The 23251-nt window shown below is 41.3% G+C and overlaps 1 protein-coding gene across 3 annotated transcripts in view; it reads right to left on the bottom strand.

Annotated features, from left to right (window-relative positions):
• Positions 1 to 22236, bottom strand: part of LOC132813993 (frizzled-6-like) — a 48698-nt gene extending 26462 nt beyond the window's left edge. Inside the window, exons 1-2 of one of the 3 annotated variants that reach the window (XM_060823335.1) lie at positions 22215 to 22236; positions 20312 to 20709 (exon numbers count right to left, since the gene is read on the bottom strand). In XM_060823335.1, the coding sequence (XP_060679318.1) occupies positions 20312 to 20500 (189 nt within the window). In that variant the 5' untranslated portion in view covers positions 20501 to 20709; positions 22215 to 22236. Of the gene's footprint in view, positions 1 to 20311; positions 20710 to 21492; positions 21837 to 22214 lie in introns of those variants that run through there. The other 2 variants (XM_060823329.1, XM_060823327.1) reach the window with 2 other exon arrangements.
• Positions 22237 to 23251: the final 1015 nt, after the last annotated feature.

Below are 23251 nucleotides of genomic sequence, written 5' to 3'. Positions count from 1 at the left end.
TTAAGTGGACTGGTCATGCTAAATTGCCCACAGTATGCAGGATAGATGGATTAGCCATTGGAAATACAAGATTATAGGAATAGGGTGGGTCCAGGTAAGTGTCAGTGTGGATTCAATAGTCCAAATGGCCTGCTTCCACACTGTGGGAATCCTATAGTTCCACAAAGAGCTGACAAATCATCTTGATCTGAAAGTGTACACCTTTAGCTTTTCAAAGAAATGGCTACAGCTATTGCGAATGCATATTGTGCGTGATCATTCACAATTCCCTAAATTCTGCTGATGAGAAGTTAGAAAGTGCGACCTTCGTGATCAAGGAAGGAAGAGAGAAAACAGAACTATAGATCAGTTGACATCAGTAGTAGGGAAAATGGTAAAATCTATTATTATAGAGTAATCTGGACTGGAAATCACTGGTTCTAGTCAGAACTAAGAACAGACAAAATTAGTGTTTGCTGCAATCCAACAGGGCGGTTTTTATTCTGAGGCTGTGCACTCTGTAAAAGCTCAAACAAGTAAGTGAACACTGACTGAACATTCACCAGTATTACACGACTCAGCTTGAAACGATACTGTCCCCACATAACACATACCAATGATGATTGAAGAGTTAGGAAGGGTTGGGATGTGAAGAAAGCTGAGAGGCTCTTAATTAAAACATCTCATATGTCAGACAAATAGTGTAGGGTGATTGGGTGGGAAAAAGTGCTCGCGGGAAAGGGAAGAGGAGACAGAGCAGGTGATGGGGACGGAAGGAGAGACAATGTGCATGGTCGGGGGGGGTGGGGGTGGGGGTGAGGAGGAGAGAGAGAGCAGGGGGAGTTGGCAAAGAGGAGAGAGAGCAAGGGAACGAGAGCAGAGGATAGAGTGTGGGAGGGAGAGAGACAGAACGATGCGGGGGGAAGAGAGAGGAGAGAGAGGAGAGAGAGGAGAGAGAAGTAGAGCACGGGGGGGAAGAGAGGGTGAGTGGAAGAGGGGGGCAAAAAGAGCATGTGAGGAAAGGGAATTTGGGGGTGTAAAAGGGAGATAATCCTCATCCACTTAAATACATTCAATGCGCAGGGTATTTAGGACATTAACTGATGTTCAGACCTCATGGCAAAATGGAAATGACAACAGGGGCCAGTAAATGATGCTGCCAGCAGTCTTCTTCACAATTGTACACACGCGCAGTCTTATGATTAATTTTGGTCTCCGCAGAAAGAAGTAGATATGGAATTCATAGCCTCTTAAAAGGTGAAAGACACTTTAGGTATACTGCTGGTCTCTATAATCCAGTGATGGAGAAAAAAAAAGGACACTTAACACAGCTTTCTCTTCCAGCATCTGTCAGACTATCAGTGCTAGCTGGTTATAAATCTCTGCAAATGGAACATTAAGTCATCTCAAACTCAAAGGACAACTAATTTTCAAAAATCTTTAACACCAACTTCCTACAAGGTGTAGCATACCAGGTATTGAAAGCTCATAAGAGCTCAGATTTACTGAGTTGGCTAGCTAATGGGGGTTCATGATGATCCTTGCACTGCAAAAGTCGTATTCTGCAGCCAGTTGCACATGGTAGCCTACAATATAAGATGCTCCAAACTCAGATACAAAGATATTTGGCATGCTAATTTCACAGCCTGCAAGTCCAACTCCACTACACAGCAAGAATTGCGCAGGACATCTCTCAATATTTAAGTCTCAGTCATCAAGCCATCTCAACATTTGAAGGAGAAAGCCCGAGTCATGACAAGACAAGCAAACATGCTGCAAAGCTGTGCCTTCACCCATCTTCCAAACGTGATGTTATATGCAACTAGATCTGCAAATTAAGATTTGGTTTAACATTACACAAGGGACAACACTAATGCAGATGTTGCAACAATTATCTGCTTGCTGAACATTCATCAGTTGAAGCAATAGGAAAAATCAATGATTATTATGGGCATGGGCACTTGGAAATTCAAGTTAGTGGGGAATACCCTCCACTGCTTAGAGCCATACCTAGCACAAAAGAGAAATGGTTGTGGTTATTGGAGGCCCATGATCTCAGTCCCAGACATCAATGCAGGAGCTTCTCAGAACAGTGTTCTAGGCTCAACAATCTTCAGCTACTTTAACCCATTCTTCCAATCAAACCTTCCACCACAAAAAGATCAAAAGTGAAGATATTTGCTGATGATTTCATGATGAACAGAACCATTTGCCATTACTCAGATATGAAGTAATCATGTCCATATGAAGCAAGATTTTAAATTAGGCTTGGGTGCTAAATTGCAAGTAATAGCTATGCTACCCAAGTACCAGAGAATAACATTCTTTAGCAAGAGACAATCTACACATCTTCTGTGGCATTCAAAGGCACTGCCACCACTAAATCCCCCACGATCAACATCTTGGAGGTTTTGGGGTGGCAATTTAACCATTTAACTGAAACTGAACTGAACCAACCATAACAATACAGTGGCCACAAGGCCAGTCACAGCCTAGGAAACTTGAAATGAGGAACTCATATTCTGAGAGCATGAGGAAAAACTCCACTGCCTTCAATAAGAGCAACCCTACAGTCAAAACGTCTGATCCCACCTATGGTAGAGCAGCCAATTTTGTTGGTGCCACATCCACTCCTTCCACCACCAAAACAAAGGGCCCATAACATCCAAGGTTTAGGAGAATGTGATGTGATCTGTTTGTAAAGTATAATATTCTGAAGAGGGCTTGGCAGGATGGGCGCAGTGAGGCCTTCTTGCCTGGTTAAAAGTCTTAACTAAAGTCATAGTCTGGGGATAAAGGGTATTCCAATCCACCTCAAACTGACATGAGCAGAAATATCTTCACAGAGATGGTTGAGATTTGAAGAGGTATACTAAAACAGACACATTTCTTTAAGACAAAAATTTACAAAGCCATGTTCTTCTATGGAAGACATTATAATAATGCTAATAACAAATACTATTGCAGAATATTCTTTTAAAGTAAAACTTTATTCAAAATTCAAGGTAACATACGTAACTAAAAAGGCTGACTGTAACTCTGTACCAATTTTTTTTCTGAAAAGAGTGCAGTGATTGGTATTCTTTGCTTTTGCCGTCATCACCCGGGAGGAGAAACTGTTTGAACGCCCACGCATCATTCTCTGCAATGATTTTGTGACAGAATAATATACTTCAAAATGAACAGCATCATTGCATTGATCAGCTTTACCCTTTTTTAAAAGCTGAAACTCTCTTCTTTAAACATTAAATACAATTGTTGGGATGACTCAAGGAAGATCACAACCACCATGAATACTCAAAAGAGCAGGGAGTGCAGATAACATCTTGTATAATTTCTAGATTGCTCTTCTCTCTTTCTCCTGCCTTTCCTCAGATGTGTTATTCCTCAGCCATGAGGATGGTGAGGTAACCTGATCCTGCTAATTACACAACTTTCTGCAGCAGAGAAATAACAGACAGAAAAGGCTGGAAAAACTTAGCAGGTCTTACAGCATTTATGGGGAAAGAAACAGAGTTAATGTTTTGAGCCTAATATGATTCTCCAGAATATTGCCACAGCTGTGTTTGTTAGCATTTTCTGTTTTTACTTCAGACTGCCAGCATCTGCAATCTGCTAATGCAAAAGCAGCTGAATGCCTTTGACTCCACCATTCTTTACCAACACAACTTAGCATGATTACTTTCTAAGTTTTAAGATTATAAAGCAAATGCTGCTGAACAGTCAGAAATACCAAAAACTAGCTAATTTTAACTGCCTGGCTTCATTTTAATAAGATTGACATATAGGCCAGCCAATTTCATTGGTGGCAGCTGCCTTCCACCTACTTAGACCATTTAAAGAGCAAACTCATCTCTTATAAAGAGAGCACATTTACTCTGTAGGACAACTGCACTCAGCTTATCCCTATTCAATAGTTGGGAGACAGGAGAGAGGCATTATGTTGACACCAGACTTTGAGATACTTTCTCAGAGGCACTGCTGACAGTATTTATGACCAGAAGGCAATTATGTTCTCACACACATTAGCAAGATCTCTGACAACCTGACCAAAGCATGGTTGGCTGTGCAGAGGAAGTTTGTTGGACAATCAATGCATTTATATCTGGAGCATACTGGACTGGCCCTTCTTGCCTCACCTCAGCACTTTTGCTTATTACAGGAGTCTAATTCCAGGCCTCTCAGAATAACAACATTTTGTACAGTAATAAATCTGTCAGGAAATCCCTACATTACTAATTAATGAAGACTAATTTAAATGTTATGATTAACTGTATACTTGTTTAATTTTATTTTTACACTGTATCTTACATTGGCCTTGATTTTATTTCTACTTGTAACATGACCAAAGAAAACTTTACTGAGAAGGGCATTTCATGGGGAATTGTGGTTTGGCCATAAGACATAGGAATGCAAGGAGGTCATTCAGCCACAGAGTATACTTCGCTTTTCATTGATTTGATAACCCTCCACTTTCTTACCTTTTCCCAAAAAACCTCGATCCCTTTATTGATTACAGCTTTGAGCATATTTAACAATTTAGCCTCAACAGCCCTCTGTGGTATAGAATTCCAGATTTCAAACTGTCCAAGTGAAGAAATTCCTCTCATCTGCACACCCTTTATTCTGAGATTAAGCCCCACTGCATGCTAGCCATTAGTGATTCCCCATGTTCTGTAGCTTTGTGCAATCTTTCTCCATTTCAACAATATTCAGTTTCTGGATTATTCTTGCCAAAATACATAACCTCACATTTCACCACATTATACCCCATCTGCCAAGATATTGCCCACTCATTTAACCTAACTATATCCCTCTGCAGACTGTTATTCTCATCACTTGCCTTCCCACCTATTTTTGTGTCATCTATAAACATGGCTTTAGTATTCACTTTCTTCAGCTAAATTATTAATATATATTGTAAATAATTGTGGCCATCACTAATCTGAGGCACAGCTTGGATGCAGTTACAGGATGCAATCCTGAAAATGGCTGCCTTCATCGGATTTTGTTTCTTCTCTTAGTTATCCAATCTTCTAACTATGCTAATGTACCACCTTCAACACCATGGACTCATTATTAAATAACCTAAATGTGCATTAACTTACCAAATGTCTTCTGAAAATTTAAATATATGTAACTGAATGGGCCTTCTTTGACCAAATGCTTTGAATTCCCCAAGATTTTGAAAGGAACAAAAAGGTTTAAAGGAAAAGTAAACTACTGCATTAATTCAGCCATGTATGAACACATGAAGGCTCCCGAATGAGAAATAAGAGATCCTTCCCACTGCACCCCAACCTGTTCTACCTCAGTTGCAATAGCAAAAACCAACAAGGAAATCGGGTGACACAGTGCTTCAGTCTTACAGCACCAGTGACTTGGGTCCGGTTCCTGCCTCAGGTGACTGTGTGAGTTTGCAAGCTCTCCATGTGTCTGTGTGGGTTTCCTCCCACAATCAAAGATGTGCAGGTCAGGTGAACTGGCCATGATAAATTGCCCATAGTGTTAGGTGCATTAGTCAGGGGGTAAATATGGGGAAGGGGTCTGTGGATGAGTTGCTCTTCAGAGGGTTGGGGTGGACTTGTTGGGCTGAAGGGCCTGTTTCCATACTGAGGGGAATATAATCTAAAAAATTCTGGCAAAATTAAATAGCCACAGACAGAAGAAAGAAAACAATAGTGCACCAAATCCTAGGCAACATATCAATATGTTCTTCTTATTTGGTACTGGGAATATTTACCAGCTGATAAAATTTTGAACATGGGAAGTCAGAGATCCTGACTCTGACCTTTGATTTTGTGCTGGCAGATGGGTACAGAATATCCTTCAGAGTTGGACTGTTCAAATAGTGAGGTGATAATTGCGTTTGATTGATTTCCATACATTTGTTTACTACCAAAACTTAAGGATTCCTTGGAACTACAGAAGAGTCACAGCAAAGAGAGAGCTCATTTAGCCTTTCGTGTTTGTGCAGTCGAAATAAACGGGCCGTCAGCTTTAATCACACATATCGGCACCTCGATGATAGCCTTGCAGATTACAGCATTTCAGGTTCCTCTGAAATAAGAAAGGGTTTCTATCTTCACTATGAAACTAGGCAGTGAATTTTAGACATTGAGGCGCAAGAAAGCCTGCTCATATTCGCTGTAATCTAATTGGCAATCACTTTATATCTATGGCCCTGGTAAATGACCTCTCTGCTAGGGGAAAAACAGGTCTTTACTTATTATTTTGTATATCTCAATTAAGTCACACCTCAGTCTCTTCTGCTCTAAAGAAACCCTAGATTATCCAACTTTTCCTCAAAATAAAATTTTCAGTCTTTGACCACATCATATAAATCTCCTCTGCACTCTCTCCGGAGCAACTGTGTCCTTCAGTAACATGGTGACCAGAACAATTTGCAAAATGCCAGCTGAGCCTTGCCAGCGTTTTATACAATTCTAGAATTACATCTCCGCTTTTGTATTTTATACTTATTAAGGACAAAAGGGTAACTAGGGAGAGAATAGGGCCCCTCAAAAATCAGCAAGGCGGCCTTTGTGTTGAGCCACAGAAAATAGGGGAGATACTAAATGAATATTTTGCATCGGTATTTACTGTGGAAAAGGATATGGAAAATATAAACTGTAGGGAAATAGATGGTGACATCTTGCAAAATGTCCAGATTACAGAGGAGGAAGTGCTGGATGTCTTGAAAGGTAAAGGTGGATAAATCCCCAGGACCGGATCAGGTGTACCCCGAGAGCTTTGTGGGAAGCTAGAAAAGTGATTGCTGGGCCTCTTGCTGAGATATGTGCATCAATCGATAGTCACAGGTGAGGTGCCGGAAGACTGGAGGTTGGCAAATGTGGTTTAAGAAGGGTGGTAATGACATGCCAGGGAACTATTGACCGGTGAGCCTGACGTCAGTGGTGGGCAGGTTGTTGGAGGGAATCCTGAGGGTCAGGATGTACATGTATTTGGAAAGGCAAGGACTGATTAGGGATAGTCAACATGGCTTTGTGCGTGGGAAATCATGTCTCACAAACTTGATTGATTTTTTTGAAGACGTAACAAAGAAGATTGATGAGGGCAGAGCAGTAGATGTGATCTATATGGACTTCAGTAAGGCGTTCGACAAGATTCCCCAGGGGAGACTGATTAGCAAGGTTAGATCTCATGGAATAAAGGGAGAACTAGCCATTTGGATACAGAACTGGCTCAAAGGTAGAAGACAGAGGGTGGTGGTGGACGGTTGTTTTTCAGACTGGAGGCCTGTGACCAGTGGAGTGCCACAAGGATAGGTGCTGGGTCATTTACATAAATGATTTGGATGCGAGCATAAGAGGTACAGTTAGTAAGTTTGCAAATGACACCAAAATTGGAGGTGTCGTGGACAGCGAAGAGGGTTACCTCAGATTACAACAGGATCTGGACCAGATGGGCCAATGGGCTGAGAAATGGCAGATGGAGTTTAATTTAGATAAATGCGAGGTGCTGCATTTTGGGAAAGCAAATCTTAGCAGGACTTATACACTTAATGGTAAGGTCCTAGGGAGTGTTGCTGAACAAAGAGACCTTGGAGTGCAGGTTCATAGCTCCTTGAAAGTGAAGTCGCAGGTAGATAGGATAGTGAAGAAGGCATTTGGTATGCTTTCCTTTATTGGTCAGAGTATTGAGTACAGGTATTGGGAGGTCATGTTGTGGCTGTACAGGACATTGGTTAGGCCATTGTTGGAATATTGCATGCAATTCTGGTCTCCTTCCTATCAGAAAGATGTTGTGAAACTTGAAAGGGTTCAGAAAAGATTTACAAGGATGTTGCTAGGGTGGAAGATTTGAGCTATAGGGAGAGGCTGAACAGGCTGGGGCTGTTTTCCTTGGAGCGGCGGAGGCTGAGGGGTGATCTTATAGAGGTTTACAAAATTATGAGGGGCATGGATAGGATAAATAGACAAAGTCTTTTCCCTGGGATCTGGGAGTCCAGAACTAGAGGGCATAGGTTTAGGATGAAAGGGGAAAGATATAAGAGAGACCCAAGGGGCAACTTTTTCACGCAGAGGGTGACACATGTATGGATTGAGTTGCCAGATGAAGTGATGGAGGCTGGTACAATTGCAACATTTAAGAGGTATTTGGATGGGTATATGAATAGGAAGGGCTTGGAGGGATATGGGCCGGGTGCTGGCACGTGGGACTAGATTGAGTTGGGATATCTGGTCAGCATGGACAGGTTGGACCGAAGGGTCTGTTTCCATGCTGTACATCTCTATGACTCGATGACTTCATTCAAGAAAGGAAAGCATTCCAAATCTTTCTTAAGCACCTTATCTTCAAGAACTACTCCAAGGTCTCTCATTCTCTCTAAATTTCTCAAATATCCCCTGTGTTTTCCCAGGGTACAGAATCGGAGGAGTTATATGCATGACATTAACCGAAGCAACAGAAGTAGGGGGATGTCCAGGGAGTAATTATGTGTAGATTACATTTCTGCCAACAATATAGTGACAATGTTGGTACATTTTGATACTACTGCTCAGATTTTAACCCGCATCAAGTTAGGGCAGGAATTAACTGAAGAAAACCTGGGCAGCATAGTTTCTGAAACCTAATCATATGCTGGAAGATGCTCTGTGCTACAGCATGGCTGTCTATTTCTCCTGATTTTCTCAGCCAGGAATAAATCATGATTGAAAGGGGTCAATCTTGATCTGGAGTATCAATTCTCCTGCCAAATTGGAATAAAGGGAATATTTTTAATGATACAAGCTTACTCAGATCTAAATGATGTCTGATTTCATTCCTTAATCCCCTTCAAATGACAGATAAGGGGACCCAAAACTCTTCACAGTATTCCATTTGTGATATAGTGCCTCAGCAAGACATTCCTGCTTTATACTCCACAGCATTTGCAATAATTGCCAACATTCAATTTCCATTCCCCATTACTTGCAGCGGTCCTCATCGTTGTTGTCACCATGATGCATTTTGAGAAGGAGCATTGAATATGTCCAGACTTGCATGAGTAGGGAAAGGGCAGCACCAGCAGCAAAAATGACATCACAGAAGCTGTAGCTGATACAGCAGTTACAGTAGAGACTCACTTTAAACAGTAGGTAGAGAGAAAAAAAAAACAAAACAACTGCATTTACTAGAAATCAGAAACAAAAACAGAATTTGTTGGAAAAACTCAAGTCTGGCAGCATCTGTAGAGAGCAAACCAGTGACCCTTCTTTAGACCTCTTCATAGTAGTGAATATTAGTAGATTCAGAAAGGAATACATTAATTTAAGGACTGAGAATTTTTTAAACAAATAGAATAAACCTTACTTAACTACATTAGAAATGACAGTACTGGCGAAATGCTTCTCTTGCAATACATGGGAGCTGGTGGATTCCATTGCAAGCCATCATGACATCAACAGTGTCTGCAGCTTGAGGAACTTCAGCTCTGAGCTGATGAGCTGGAATCTGAGCTTCGGATACTGGCCCATCTGGGAGGGAGAGAATTATCTTGATACTGTGTTACTGACAGTCATACCTCATAGCTTAAATATTTCAAATTTGGACACTGGTCAGGAACAGGATGATGTAACAGCAAATGAGCTAGAGAGATTCTGAACATAGCATTGGAGGAGCCTTAGATCCTGAGCTTGTTCCCTGCGTGGATGAGGAAAGAATCTGCCTGGAGGATGGTCAAACTGATCACGGCGCTATGGTCCAGAAAGCCATTCAAGCTGGGAAAGAGCACAAAAAAAAGTGAAAGTAGTAGGGGATTTTGTAATTACAGGGACAGGTAGCATCCTTTGAAGCGCAGGATTGTGAGTCCCACATGGTGTGTTGCCTACCTCGTACCAAGGTAAAGGATATTTCAAGTTGGCTTGAAAAGATACTGGAGAGTGAGGAGTAGGATCCAGTTTTTGTAGTCCATATTGGCACCAACAATATAGGCAAAAGGTCACCTTTGGAGAATTTTTTTTTATATATTCATTCATGGGATGTGGGTGTTGCTGGCTAGGCCAGCATTTATTACCCATCCTTAGGTCCCAGCTGGCAGATAAGCGTTGGTCTGAAGTCATATTTAGGCTAGACCACATAAGGACGGCAATTTCCTTTCTTAAAGGATATTAGTGAACTAAATGGGTTTTTCCAAATATCAATAATGGATTCTTGGTCATCATTCTACTCTTTATTCCAATTTTTTTAATATTGAATTCAAATTCCACAATCTGTCATCGAAGGATTTGAACCAGGATTCCCAGAACATTACCTGGGCATAAGGATTAACTGTCCAGTGATAATACCACTCGACCATGCTGGAATTAGGAACAAAGTTTGTTAAAATGGACGTTAAAGACTGCAATCTCTGGATTATTACTTGAACCATGTGCAAAGACAGGAAGGAGCTGGACCATTACGACACATTCTACCCAAATCAATCTGGGACCAGGATTCTAGCGAAAATTCTAAATAGGATGAACATAAGGACTTTAACCAATTTAAAGTGGGGAGAAGTCAGGAGAGGTTATTAAAGTTTCTACAGCAAGTAAGAAAACAGATTCCTGATCCTGTCAGTACACCTAAGTACAGCACATAAGAGGAAAACCATGAGAAGGGGGTGGTCAACACAGGACTTGAGGGTGCTATACTTAAACACATGCAATATACACAAGGTAAATGAGCTTCAAATGCAGATTTAAATTTGTGGGTATCTCAGGAGGCAGCTGCTGCAAGGAGATTAGGGCTCGGATCTAAGTATCCAAGCACACACATCCTATCTAAAGGATAGGCAGCGGGGCAGATGGGATGGGGTTTCCTTGTTAGTAAAAAAAAATTAAATTGATAGCAAAAAATAGAGTCAGGAGGTATAAAATCTATGTAGTAGAGTTGAGGAACTGCAAAGGGAAAAAAGACCCTGATGGGAATTATGGACAGGCTTCCTAGCAGTAGTGGCACAGAAAATAAATCAGGAAATAGAAAAGGCATGCAAGAAAAGCTATTATTACAATAATCACGTGGGATTCAGGTGTCTGGGAAAATCAGATTGATACTGGATCCCAGAAAAAGGAATTTGTGGAACATCTACGAGATGATTATTTTGGAGCAGCTTGTGGTACAGCATACTTGGGAACATGCAATTCTGGATTTGGTGATGTGCAGACTTGGTTACAGACCTTAAGGTGAAGGAGCCCATAGAGGGAAGTGATATGATAAACTTCACATTGCAGTTTAAGAGGGAGAAGCTGGAATCAGATGTAACGGTATTATAATTGACTAACTGGTGACTAAAGTCATGAGGCAGGAGCTGGCAAGAGTTGGTTGGAAATCGAGCTTAGCAAGGAAGAAAGCAGAGCAGCAATGGCAGGGGTTTCTATGGGCAATTTGGGAGGCATAGAAGAAATTCATCCTGAGGAAGAAGAATCATACTAAAGGGAGGAAGACAAAGTGATAGAATAAAAGCAAAACAAAAAAGCAGATAATGTGATGAAGATTTGTGGGAAGCCAGAGGATTGGAAAGCCTTTTAAAAACCAGCAGAGGACAACTAAAAAAAGCAATAAGTAGGGAGAAGATGAAATAACGAGTGTGAACTAGCTGGTAATATAAAAGAAGATTGCAAGAGGTTTTTTTAGATACAGAAAAAGGTAAAAGAGAGGCAAGAGGAGACATTGGATTGCTGGAAAATGAGGCTGGCCATGAACAAATGGGGAACAAAGAAATAGCAGCAAAATTAAACAGGTAGTTCGCATTAGTCTTCACAGTGGATGACATCAGCAGCTTACCAGAACTTCAAGAGAGTCAAGGAGCAGAGGTGAGTGTAGGGCAGCACAGTGGCTCAGTGATTAGCACTGTTGCCTCACAGAAATAGACACCTGGGTTCAATTCACCCTGGGGCAATCACCTGCGTAGGTTTCTTTTGGGTGCTCAGATTTCCTCCCACAGTCCAAAGATGTGCAAATTAGGTTGATGGGCAATGCTAAATTGCCAATAGTTTCCAGGGATGTGCAGGCTAATTGGATTATTTATGGGAAATGTAGGGTTATAGGGATATGGTTAGGAGGTGGGTCTGTGTGGGATGCTCTTCAGAGAGTCGGTATGGACACAATGGGCCTGATGATTTGCTTCCACACTGCAGGGATTCTAAATTTTTTTGTTTGCAATTTATGCACGAGGACTCCCAAGTCCCTCTGACATGTAGCTTTCTGTAGTTTTTTTTCCTCTTTTAAATAAAATTCAGTTACTTTGTTCTTCCCCAAAGTGTATAACTTCACATTTTCCAACATTATATTTCATTTACCACCTATTTGCCCACTCTCCTAACCTGCCTATATCTTTGCAGACTCTGTTGCCCTCACCACTTGCCTTCCTTCCTCTATTTGTGTCATCTGAAAATATGGCTGTAGTGCATTCAGTTTCCTCAACCAATTCATACTGCTCAAGTTAAATCTGAAAAGATCCCTTTATCCCAACTTTATCCTCTATTAATTAGCCAATCTCTATTCATGCTAATATCCTACCTCCAACATCATGGGCTCTTAATTTATAACACATGGTAACTTATCAAATGGCTTCAGGAAACCCAAATTTATTTCATCCACTGCTTCCCCTTTATCTATCCTTTGTTATTTCAAGGAATTTTAATAAATTTCCCTTTTATGAAGCCATATTGACTCTCTTTGATTTATATCAGATTTCTAAATGTTGTGCTATTATAACACCTATAATAGAGTCTGACATTTTCACAATAACAGATAAGTTAACTGACTTAAAGTTAACTATTTTCATCTCCTTCCCTTTTCAAATAAAGGATGCATTCCATCAGGTCTTGGGGACGTTTAGTTCCCCTAGTACTTTTTGTTAGGAAATAGCTTTTGTATTTATGTCCCTCCTCATTTTTTGTATTTTAGGTATTTTTGAACACTAGTGGTGTCTTCTGTGAAGCATTTATTGATCTTCTCTGCCATTTCCTCATTCCCCATTATTATTTCCCCAGCCTCATTCTTCAAGGGACCTATGCTCACTTTGACCTCTCTCTTCCAATAGGAATAGGAATTGGAGCAGGCTGTTCGGCTCCTCAAGCTTACTCCACTATTCAAAAAGATTGCGGCTGATCTAATTCCTCATTTCTACTTTCCTGTGTTTCTCCCATAACTCTTCATTCCCCGACTGATCAAGAATCATACATTCAATATGTTTTATACATTTAAGGAAGCTCTTGGTATTACTTGCAAGTTTACCTTCAAGAGTATATTTTTAATAACTATGCAACTTTTAAATCTTAATCCAAGAGCACCTCCTCACCATCATTGAGGCATCAGCCTTAATTAACACCCAGATGTTGATGGTGTGGGGTCCTGTTGTCCTGGAGCTGAGATTAGTGACCTCTTAATAGCCACATCATTTCTTATGTGCCAGGTATGTCTCAAACCAAACCAAATTAGTGTTTTCTCTGCTCCCATTAACTTCAATTTTATTAGGAATCCTTGATGATAAACTCAGTCAAATGCAACCTTGATGTTAATGGCTATCACTCTCACTTTATTTCTTGAATTCAGCTCATTTGCCCGTGTTTCACCTAAGACTATAAAGAGGTCAAGAGATGAGTGGTCCTGGGTACCAGTGAGCAGGCTATTGCTAAGCAAGTGCTGTTTGATACACTGTTGAAGACACCTTCCATCATTTTACTGAGTAAACTGACAGAGCAAACATTGGCCAGGTTGGATATGTCCTGCTTTTTGTGTACAGGACACATTTGGGCAATTTTTCATTCTATTAGACAAATGCCAGCAGGAACAGCTTGAATATTTCTGCAATTTCTGGAGCACTAATCTTCATTATTATTGTTGTAATGTTGTCAGGACCCATAACTGTTGTACCATCCAGTGCCTCCAACCATTTCTTGATATCATGTAGATTCAATCAAATTTGACTGATGACTGGCATTTATGACGTTACGGAACTTTGAAGGAGTCAGAGTTATATCATCCACTTGTCACTTCTGGCTAAAAAATGTGCAATTGTTTCAGCCTTATATTTTGCACTGAAGGGCTGGACTCCCCCTTCATTGCGTTGATAAAGTGTGGTGCTGGAAAAAGCACAGCTTGTCAGCAGCGAGGAGGAGGAGAGTCGATGTTGCGAGCATAAGCCCTTCATCAGGAATGTAGGGGTGTGGGGGGACTAAGAGGGCTGAGAGATAAATGGGAGGGAGGTGGGGCTGGGGAGGGGCAGGGCAAGGTTTCTGGGCATGCGATATGTGGATGAAGGTGGGGGGATGATGGTATTAGGTTGGAGTGGAGGGTGGAGCGGATAGGTGGGAAGAAGTTGGACAGGTAGGACAGTTCAAGAGTGCGGTGCTGAGTTGGAGTGTTGGATCTAGGATAAGGTGGTGGGAGGGGAGCTGAAGACACTGATGAAATCGACAATGATCCCGTGTGGTTGGAGGGTCCCAAGGCAGAAGATGAGCGTGTTCTTCCTCCAGTTATCGGGTGGCTAGGATTTGGCGGTGGAGGTGGCCTAGTACTTGCATGTCCTTGGCGGAGTGGGAGGGGGAGTTGATGTGTTCAGCCATGGGGCGGTGAGCTTGGTTGGTGCAAATGTCTCAAATATGTCCTATGAAACATTCCACTAGTTGGCATCCTGTCTTCCCAATGTAGAGGGCACCACATCAAGAAAAACAACACAGTAGATGAGACATTTGGAGGTGCAGACAAATCTCTGCCAGATGTGGAAGGATCATTTGGGGCCTTGGACGAAGGTGAGGTGGTGGTGGCGGTGGAGGTGGGAAAGAAGCGCAGGAGAGTTCACTTTTCTGGCAGGCCTTTCGGGGGGGGGAGTGGGCTCATGACTCGACACCACCCTTTTGACCTGACCAACCTGTCCATCTTCCTTCCCACTGACCTCTCACAATCGCCTTCTACTTGCATCTTGATTATCCAAATGACACAAGCGTGGAGTATTTTGTCAGATAATCGAATGTTTGGATAATCGAATGCCAGATAACACTGTTTAGCCAAGCATCAAAACCTTGTGATCTTGCCAGATATTCCAAAATTTCGGATAATCGAATGCCGGAAAATCAAGGTTCTTCTGTGTATTATTTGGGTCCTCACCCTTACCTTGGTGGATATTAAAAATCACTACAAATGTATAGAATAGCACACATTATACAGGCTCAATTTCACAATCTAGCTGAAATTTGTCACAGTGGCTTGGCAACTATACTACGGTTGCTGTGGTGATGCTTGTGCTTCATCCTCACAAACCAGACTCTTATTCATTAAATAGAAATGCAGTTTCCTCAATTTTTGTGTGATTTGAAAGTTGGATACAAATGAAAAGACTGTGGTCAACGTTGAGAATGGTCCAAGTTTTCATTGTTTAAACATATCTTTCATTTATTTTTTCACATTCAAATTAGAAACCATGACAAGAATCATTCTGCCCAATGGAGATTCTATCATTCCCAGATTCCACGTTTGGGGGGTGTATGGCACAAAATGTAAATTGCAAGTGTACTAGAAGGCAGTCAATGATCCACTCCAGTATTCATATACATGCTTTCTAATATATTTAAATATATAGACACGAGAGATTCTTATATAGTGAGGATTTGTACTCTATCCTCAAGAAAAGTCACATGGAGTGAAACAGGCAGTTGGAAATCTAGCACTTTCTGGTCACTGAGATGACACAGCAAATTTGAAACAAAGTTTATTTAGTAAAAGGAAGATAAGACATCTTTGATTTCTTCTGACAACAGCCTGGCTGAGCCTTCCACAAGTGCATTGCCTTGGTATGTCACCAAGACAAATTAGTCAGCTGGATAAGTAAAATTATAGCTTTCTTTTCAAAGATTTCTTGGTTGGCAGATAAAATAGAACTTTTCAATACTACAATGCTTTTCTATTCTGAAGTTCGCAAAGGGAGATTAGTCTTCGGAGCTCCTTACTCACATTTTAATCACAGTTAAAAATCACACAACACTAGTTTATAGTCCAACAGGTTTATGAAGGATGATGAAGGAGCAGTGCTCCAAAAGCTAGTGCTTCCAAATAAACCTGTTGGACTATAACCTGGTGTGGTGAGATTTTTAAACTTTGTACACCCGAGTCTAACATTGGCACCTCTAAATTAAGCAGAGTGTCATAAAAAAAGTTCACAAATTGGAAGCACAATAATTAGAAAACTGAAGAAAATACTTAAATTACGTAATTCACAACCAAATACCTCTGCATGATTCAGGCTTAGCTAATGGTTTTACTTAAGAATTTTAAATAATGGAATAATGGTACAATCCTTTCAGAATTTTCCACTTTAATTTTACATTTCTATTGTTTGTGCTGTCTGCCAAATATGAAACAAATAGCGATTCTAAAAGTTTATAGTAGGTTATGGACATATATTCATGTGCCACATGTTCAGAGGTATGGCAGGAAGGTAGACTGAACAAAGCAAACACCATAAAGGAACAGAATTCAATTTCCAGGCTGAGAGAGAAAGAGATAGTAGGCCCTACAGAAACAAAACTGACTAGATTGATTTTCAGAAGGATTATTTTATGAATTACTCAAGTTTTTTGTGCATTTACAGAATAGTTTCTGAACTGCTTATTATCTGAATGCCGATTGATTGGAAAAAGAAGAATTCAATAAGACCTGCGTGTTCAGTTGGTAGAAGCAAGCATACAGGTGCAGCAGGTGGTGAAAGCAGCAAATGGTATTTTGGCCTTCATAGGAACAGTAATTGGGTACAGGGAATATCCGAGGAAGGATGTTATGACTATGGAGGGAGCTTAGCCCAACCTTTCATCATACTTATTGCCAGTACGACTGATATATGAAGAGAAACTGGATTATATTCATGGGAGTTCAGAAGACTGAGGCAGGATCTCAAAGGACCCTATAAAATTCTAACAGAACCAGACAGGTTTAAATACAGAAAGGATTTTGCTGATGTCTGGAGATTCCAGAGCCAGGGCTCACAAACTAAGTAGATGGGGGAGGCCTTTCAGGACTGAGATGAGGAGACATTTCTTCACCTAAACAGTGGTGAACTTCTAGAATTCTATCACAACAATGAGTTGAGGTCAAAACAATGAATTTTTTCCAGAAGGAGTTTATTCTGAAGGCCAAATGTGTTGGGGTGAAAGTAAGAACAGGAATGGAGTTTGATGGAGAGTCATGATCATGTTGAAAAATGGAGCAAGCTTGGAGGGCCAAATGGCCTACTCCTGCTCTTATTTTCTATGATTCTATGGTAAACACTTGAAACTGAAGGAATTGAGAAAACTTATTTTAAAAGAATTTGTTGTGTTCCCTTTTTCTTCTCTGCTGTTAGTGAGTTCCTGACATGTTCAGCTGCTTTTTCATCTTTGATACATCGAGTTCCAATCATGTGTCACAGAGAATGACACAGCAGAGAAAGCATGCCATTCAGTTCACTGTGCTTCTGTCAGCTTTCCAAGGAAGTGAATCTTAAACTGCAGTCACAAACGGGATGGATACAATTTCTCATGCAAATATTTCTTAGCAATTATTTATTTTGAAAAATCATATTTCCTTCCAACACACTTTCAGCAAGTCCATTGTGTATCTTTGACTCACAGCTAAAAAATCCCCTTCACCTCCTATCTGCTTATCCAGCCAATTACTTCAAATATGTACTCTTGTTCTTAATGGAGACAATTTATACTGTCAAGACACCTCACGATTTTGTACACCTTTATAAAATTCTGATTTAACCTTGTCTGCCCCACTGGAGAACAACCTCAGCTTTCTAGAACTCTTAGTGCAGTCTGATATTCCTGATACTATTCCAAAACAGCACCTCTTATCATCTCAGGCCATAACATACTCCCCAAAGTGTGGTGACCAGATTTAGATCAAACATTCCAACTGACGCCTAACCAGTCTTTAATTAAAATACATCTTCCTTGCCAGTTTGCAAAGCCAAAGATTCCATATGCTTTTTCCAAAGTCATATCAATTTGCTAGACTACTCACAAAGATTTATGTATATACACTACCGGGTATCTGTTCCTGCAGCAATTTACAGTAAATGGTACAATTCACTCTCAATGGCCTCTCCACATTCTTTCTACCAAAGTGCATAGCTGCACACATACCTCTTGTGCTTCTGCCCAATTTATCAGTATATGTCACTGTGAAGACTGCGTTCCACACTGATTATTACGGTTTTCTGAGTTTCATTTATCTGCAAACTTTAACTTCTAAATAATGTCTTTTTTAAAAGTTACTGCCCGTCCCCATTGGCCCTGGAGATGATGATGTTGAGCTACCTCAGTATAATTGGGCAGGTATTTCAAGGAATTTTAACCCAATGACAGTAATTAACAATAATATAGCTTCAAATCAGGATGGTGCATGGCTTGGAGAACTTACTGGTGGTAGTGTTCCTATGCACTTTCTGCTCTTGCTCTTTGAGGATGTAGGTGGTCATGGATTTAGAAGGTCATGCCAAAAAAGCCTTGGTGAGTTCTTGCAGAGTATCTTGGAGACACTGCTGCATCAATGGTGGAGGGAGAGAATGTTGTAGGTGGTAGTTGTGGTGCCAGTCAAGTGAGCTGCTTTATTCTAGATGGCATTGAACTTTGAGTGTTGTCGGAACTGTACAAATCCAAGCATCTGTTGTGTCCTGTAAATCAAGTCCAGCTCATTAATGTGAATACCATTTCCCGAAGGATTTCCTCCAAATGTATCAAACAACCCTTCAAAATTGCTTTCTGTCTTTTAGCCAATTTCATATCTATGCTGCTACTGCTCCTTAATCTCAAGTTCAGGTAACAGGAAAATTCCTCTAGTGCAGAGACAGTCCATTTGGCCCATCAAATCTGCACCAACCCTCCAAAGATTATCCCACCCAGACCCAGCATCCCTGTGCTATCTCCATAACCCCTCCCCCATCTAATCCACCTAGTCTGCATATCCCTGGACAATACATGGCAATTCAGGATGGCCAAACTAAACTGCACGCTGAGAACAGTAACCAGAGCACCAGCAGAAACCGAGGCAAAGAATGAGCAAACTCTGCATAAACACAGTTACCCAAGGCTGGAATTGAACCCAAGTCCCTGGTGTTGTGAGGCTGCAGGGCTAACCACTAAGGCACTGTGCTGCCCTCAATGCTTGTGATAACTAGCATTATTTATTAAAAATTCATACTAAATGCTGAAATCAATGACATTTTCTAACACTTCATCCAACAGTGTCATGCTAATGTTAAAAAAGGTACACTTGGCAAATTTTTAATACATTTCAAAGTGAAATTCTAACACATGAATAGGCAAATTTTACATATGCTTATCACTTACAGTCCTCCTACACAGCTCACTTGGTTAGGTTTCGCACAGCTGACATGCATACACACTTATGAACATCACAGAGTTTAATCAACTGCTTGCACTATTTTAATATTCATAACAGATTTATTCAACATAGAATCAAGCAAACAGCTCATCTGAAACGAGAACACCATAGGTGTTTGAAAATTAGATACCTTCACAAACCATTGAAATTTAAAAGCTTTTAACCCCTCTGCCTAAATTCACAAAAGGAAAGGATGATGAATTCAAAGTTAAGAGATGGACAGACCTGTGTGATGACATAGCTAATACTCAGGGCAGAGTTAATGGCTTGCGAGCATGATGCCCTGACACACTGAGTATCCTATCTTAGTGTCTCTAATGACGGGAGTTACTAACTGAATCACAAAAGAGGAGGAAAGAATATTTTAAGAGTCACCCAAAGACCTTTGTATCTGGAACATGGGGAGGAGGACCAATAGCAAAGTGATACTTTTCAGCTGCAGTTAGTTTGATTGGAACAGAAGAACACCAAACTGTTAAGGAGGAAACACTTTCACACCCAGAGACTTAATGGCTATTCATTGGTTGAACAGAAATTCAAAACATATTGTACCATATGACTTCTAATGAAAATTTCCATCCCACATTTGACACCAAGACATAATATTTGCACCTCCTGAACTGACCTGTCAGCAATTAAAGTTGACTTTGTAATCTGCAACTGATAATTTTAAGACAGCACATTATAATTGGTTATACTTGGTAGCCCTAGAACTACTGAGGGACACCTACAGTTTAGGCAGCAAAAAAACAAAACAACTGACACTCATATAGCACATTTAATGCAAAAACACATCTGAAGATGCTTTCACATGAGCATTATAAAACAAAGTATATGCCTCCACTTAAGAAAGTATTAAAGCAGATGGAAAAAAAACCTGGTCATTTCTTTTTGCATACTATTTTATCTTCAGTTTTGATATGTAGATATGGAAATACATATAAACAACATAAATAAGACATACCTCCATTGCAATTGCAGCCATGTCCTGATCAAAGTGTTCCAATTTATTGGGAAAAAATGTCATGTTGTATGACAGACCTTCACACCGGTGGATTGTTATAGGTTCACAGGTGAAATGACTGTGACTCTGGGTCAAACGGAGCAGTGGCAGGATAAACCAACAAACAAAGACTTGTGTTGAATCTTTCATGGTGGGAATGCAATTAAGGAATGGAGGTCACAGAAGTAATGACACTCGATCCCCAGTTCCAAGTTTGAAGAACAGCAGTAGTCTTTATCCACTCTTCACTGTATATCGCATTGTTATTCAGCTGGTAAATTGCTTTAAGAGTACTGATCAGTGCAAATTGTTTATCAACAACACAGTACTTTTCAAGTAATTATATTCAATATTGAGTCCTGAAAGAAAAGCATGGAGTTAGGAAAGTACATAATTTTAATTTTATAGCACAATTTACCATCATTTATTTGTTAATACAGATGTCATTTCCAAATGCAAGTGTTCACATGAAGTCACTTTGAAGAAGGAAATGTTTTGGCAGAGCTGCAGCTATACGGAATGAATGCAAAATGGAATTTCAAGGCAAGCCACGAATGTAACTTTAAAATGTGAAACTTTAAATTAATAAAATATGCATTTAAAACACTGCCAATAATTCCTTTGCTCAACGAAGAAGAAATGCATGGAATTGACTGGCAGATAAATAAGTACATCAATTGGGAAAGCAAAATAGTGCCACTAAAAATTCAGCTGGATGACATGTGGATGGTTAACAATAGGAGGACGAGCTTCAATGAACTCCATAACGTACCCCCACACGGTTTTAATTTTTCACATGCATTCTTTTAAGGCAAGTGCTCTGATCTTTGCACTTAAGGAATGCATTTGATGTTAACTTTGAAAAAGGGTGTATACCACCAGCTTTTCTCCACACTTCAAAGCTCACTCACAACTTCTCCCAGCATACATGAAAAGATTCTAATTATTAACAAAAGGTCAAGAAAACAATCATTACAGCAGGACTTATCCCTCATCTATCAGACAGGAGTAGGAATTGCTTAAGTATTTCGCAATTCCTGAACCTTTCATTGCTAAATAAACAGAGGGAAAGGGGAGTCTTACCAACCCCCATAAGAACGGTTACAGGGCGAGAGCACCAGATTTCCCTTTCCAGTAAATACCTGATACACCTAGATCTCCCCACTCCCGACAGCACTAGACTCCTCGTGTAAATACCTCTTCCGAGAACACCACCGTCCGCTGGATGCCTCAGTCTTCATTCACAATGCCGACCCCTCACACTACTCTGGCAGAAAGCGTAGAGGTGGAGGCTGCTACCTTTGCTCCCGCCCCCATTATTAACCTGGACAAGCAACCCTCACCAACTCCTCCGTACCGCTCAACCCTCACCGCCTCGGGAGAGAGGGATCAGGACGGGTTTGGGGAGGGAGGGTAAGGAAGCCGCAACTCCGGCCAGGCCCGGAGAGAAACTGCGCACAGAACCGTCATCCTCCCAAAGAGTTCTCAAAACGAGGAGGAGGCGCCTCCTAACCACTGTTGTTGTTACCCCCTCCCCTCGCGGGTCAGTTCTTGTTGTTACCCCCCTCCCCTCGTGGATCAGTTGGTTTTACCCTTCCCCCCTCCCCTCGTGGATCAGTTGTTGTTGTTACCCCTCCCCCGTGGATCAGTTGGTTTTACCCTTTCCCCCCTCCCCTCGCGGATCAATTGTTGTTGTTGTTACCCCCCCTCCCCTTGTGGATCAGTTGGTTTTACCCTTCCCCCCCCCCCCCCCGCCTCGCGGATCAGTTGTTGTTGTTACCCCCCCTCCCCTTGTGGATCAGTTGGTTTTACCCTTCCCCCCCCCCGCCTCGCGGATCAGTTGTTGTTGTCGCTGCTAACACACCTGTTGCTCCTCCTCCTCCCGCCGCCGAGGGTTTGTGTGAATGGGATGCAACGCGACCCGCATGGCTCCGCCTCCATCACCCTCTGAGTTTTTTACAGCTCATTGTGTCCTCGCCAGTCATCAAACATCCATTTATTCTAGTCCTGTTTTCCAGCACTTGATCCTTGTCTCCTATCGCATTTCAAGTGCTCATTTAGACACTTCTTAAACGTTTTGAGAGCCCCACCTGTTGGATGATAACTTCCAGATATTGACAACGCTCTGGGTGAAAAAAATTTAAATCATCTCTAAAACTATTGCTCTTTACCTTAAAACTGCGCCCCTAATTATTAACTTTTACTGGGGGAAATATTTCTCACAAATTACCCTGTCTAGGCCCCCCAGAGTTTTGTACACTTCAATATGATTCCCCCTCCGCCCTCAGATAAACAACTTTTTTTTTATTTCAAAAATATACTTTATTCATAAAATATGCATAGAATAATTTGATACACTGTACATTAGGTAATGCCATTCATATTTCCACATTTACATACACAGCTCCGAATTATCATTATTACATACAGATCAGTGCATTTCTCACTCATATATTGAGCTGAGGCGTCAGCAGAGCCCAAATGACTGCATGGGCCCCCTGCTTTTCTTTCGACAGGCAGGTGTTAAACGGTGGTCTTTCCCCACCGCGCCTTGGCGGCAGCTGCCCCAAGCTTCAGCGCGTCCCTCAACACATAGTCCTGGACCTTGGAATGTGCCAGTCTGCAACACTCAGTTGGGGTCAACTCCTTCAGCTGGAAGATCAACAGGTTTCGGACCGCCCAGAGAGCGTCCTTCACCGAGTTGATGATCCTCCAGGCGCAGTTGATGTTCGTCTCGGTGTGCGTCCCGGGGAACAGGCCGTAGAGCACGGAGTCCCGCGTCACGGCGCTGCTCGGGACGAACCTCGTCAAATACCACTGCATTCCTCTCCAGACTTCCTCTGCATAGGCACATTCCAGAAGGAGGTGTGTGACAGTCTCGTTCCCCCCCGCAGCCGCTTC

The sequence above is a fragment of the Hemiscyllium ocellatum genome, chromosome 4 (genome assembly GCF_020745735.1).
Source record: "Hemiscyllium ocellatum isolate sHemOce1 chromosome 4, sHemOce1.pat.X.cur, whole genome shotgun sequence".
Lineage (NCBI taxonomy): Eukaryota > Metazoa > Chordata > Chondrichthyes > Orectolobiformes > Hemiscylliidae > Hemiscyllium > Hemiscyllium ocellatum.
Note: the sequence above shows the minus strand (reverse complement) of the source record. Positions and strands in the feature narration are given on the sequence as shown.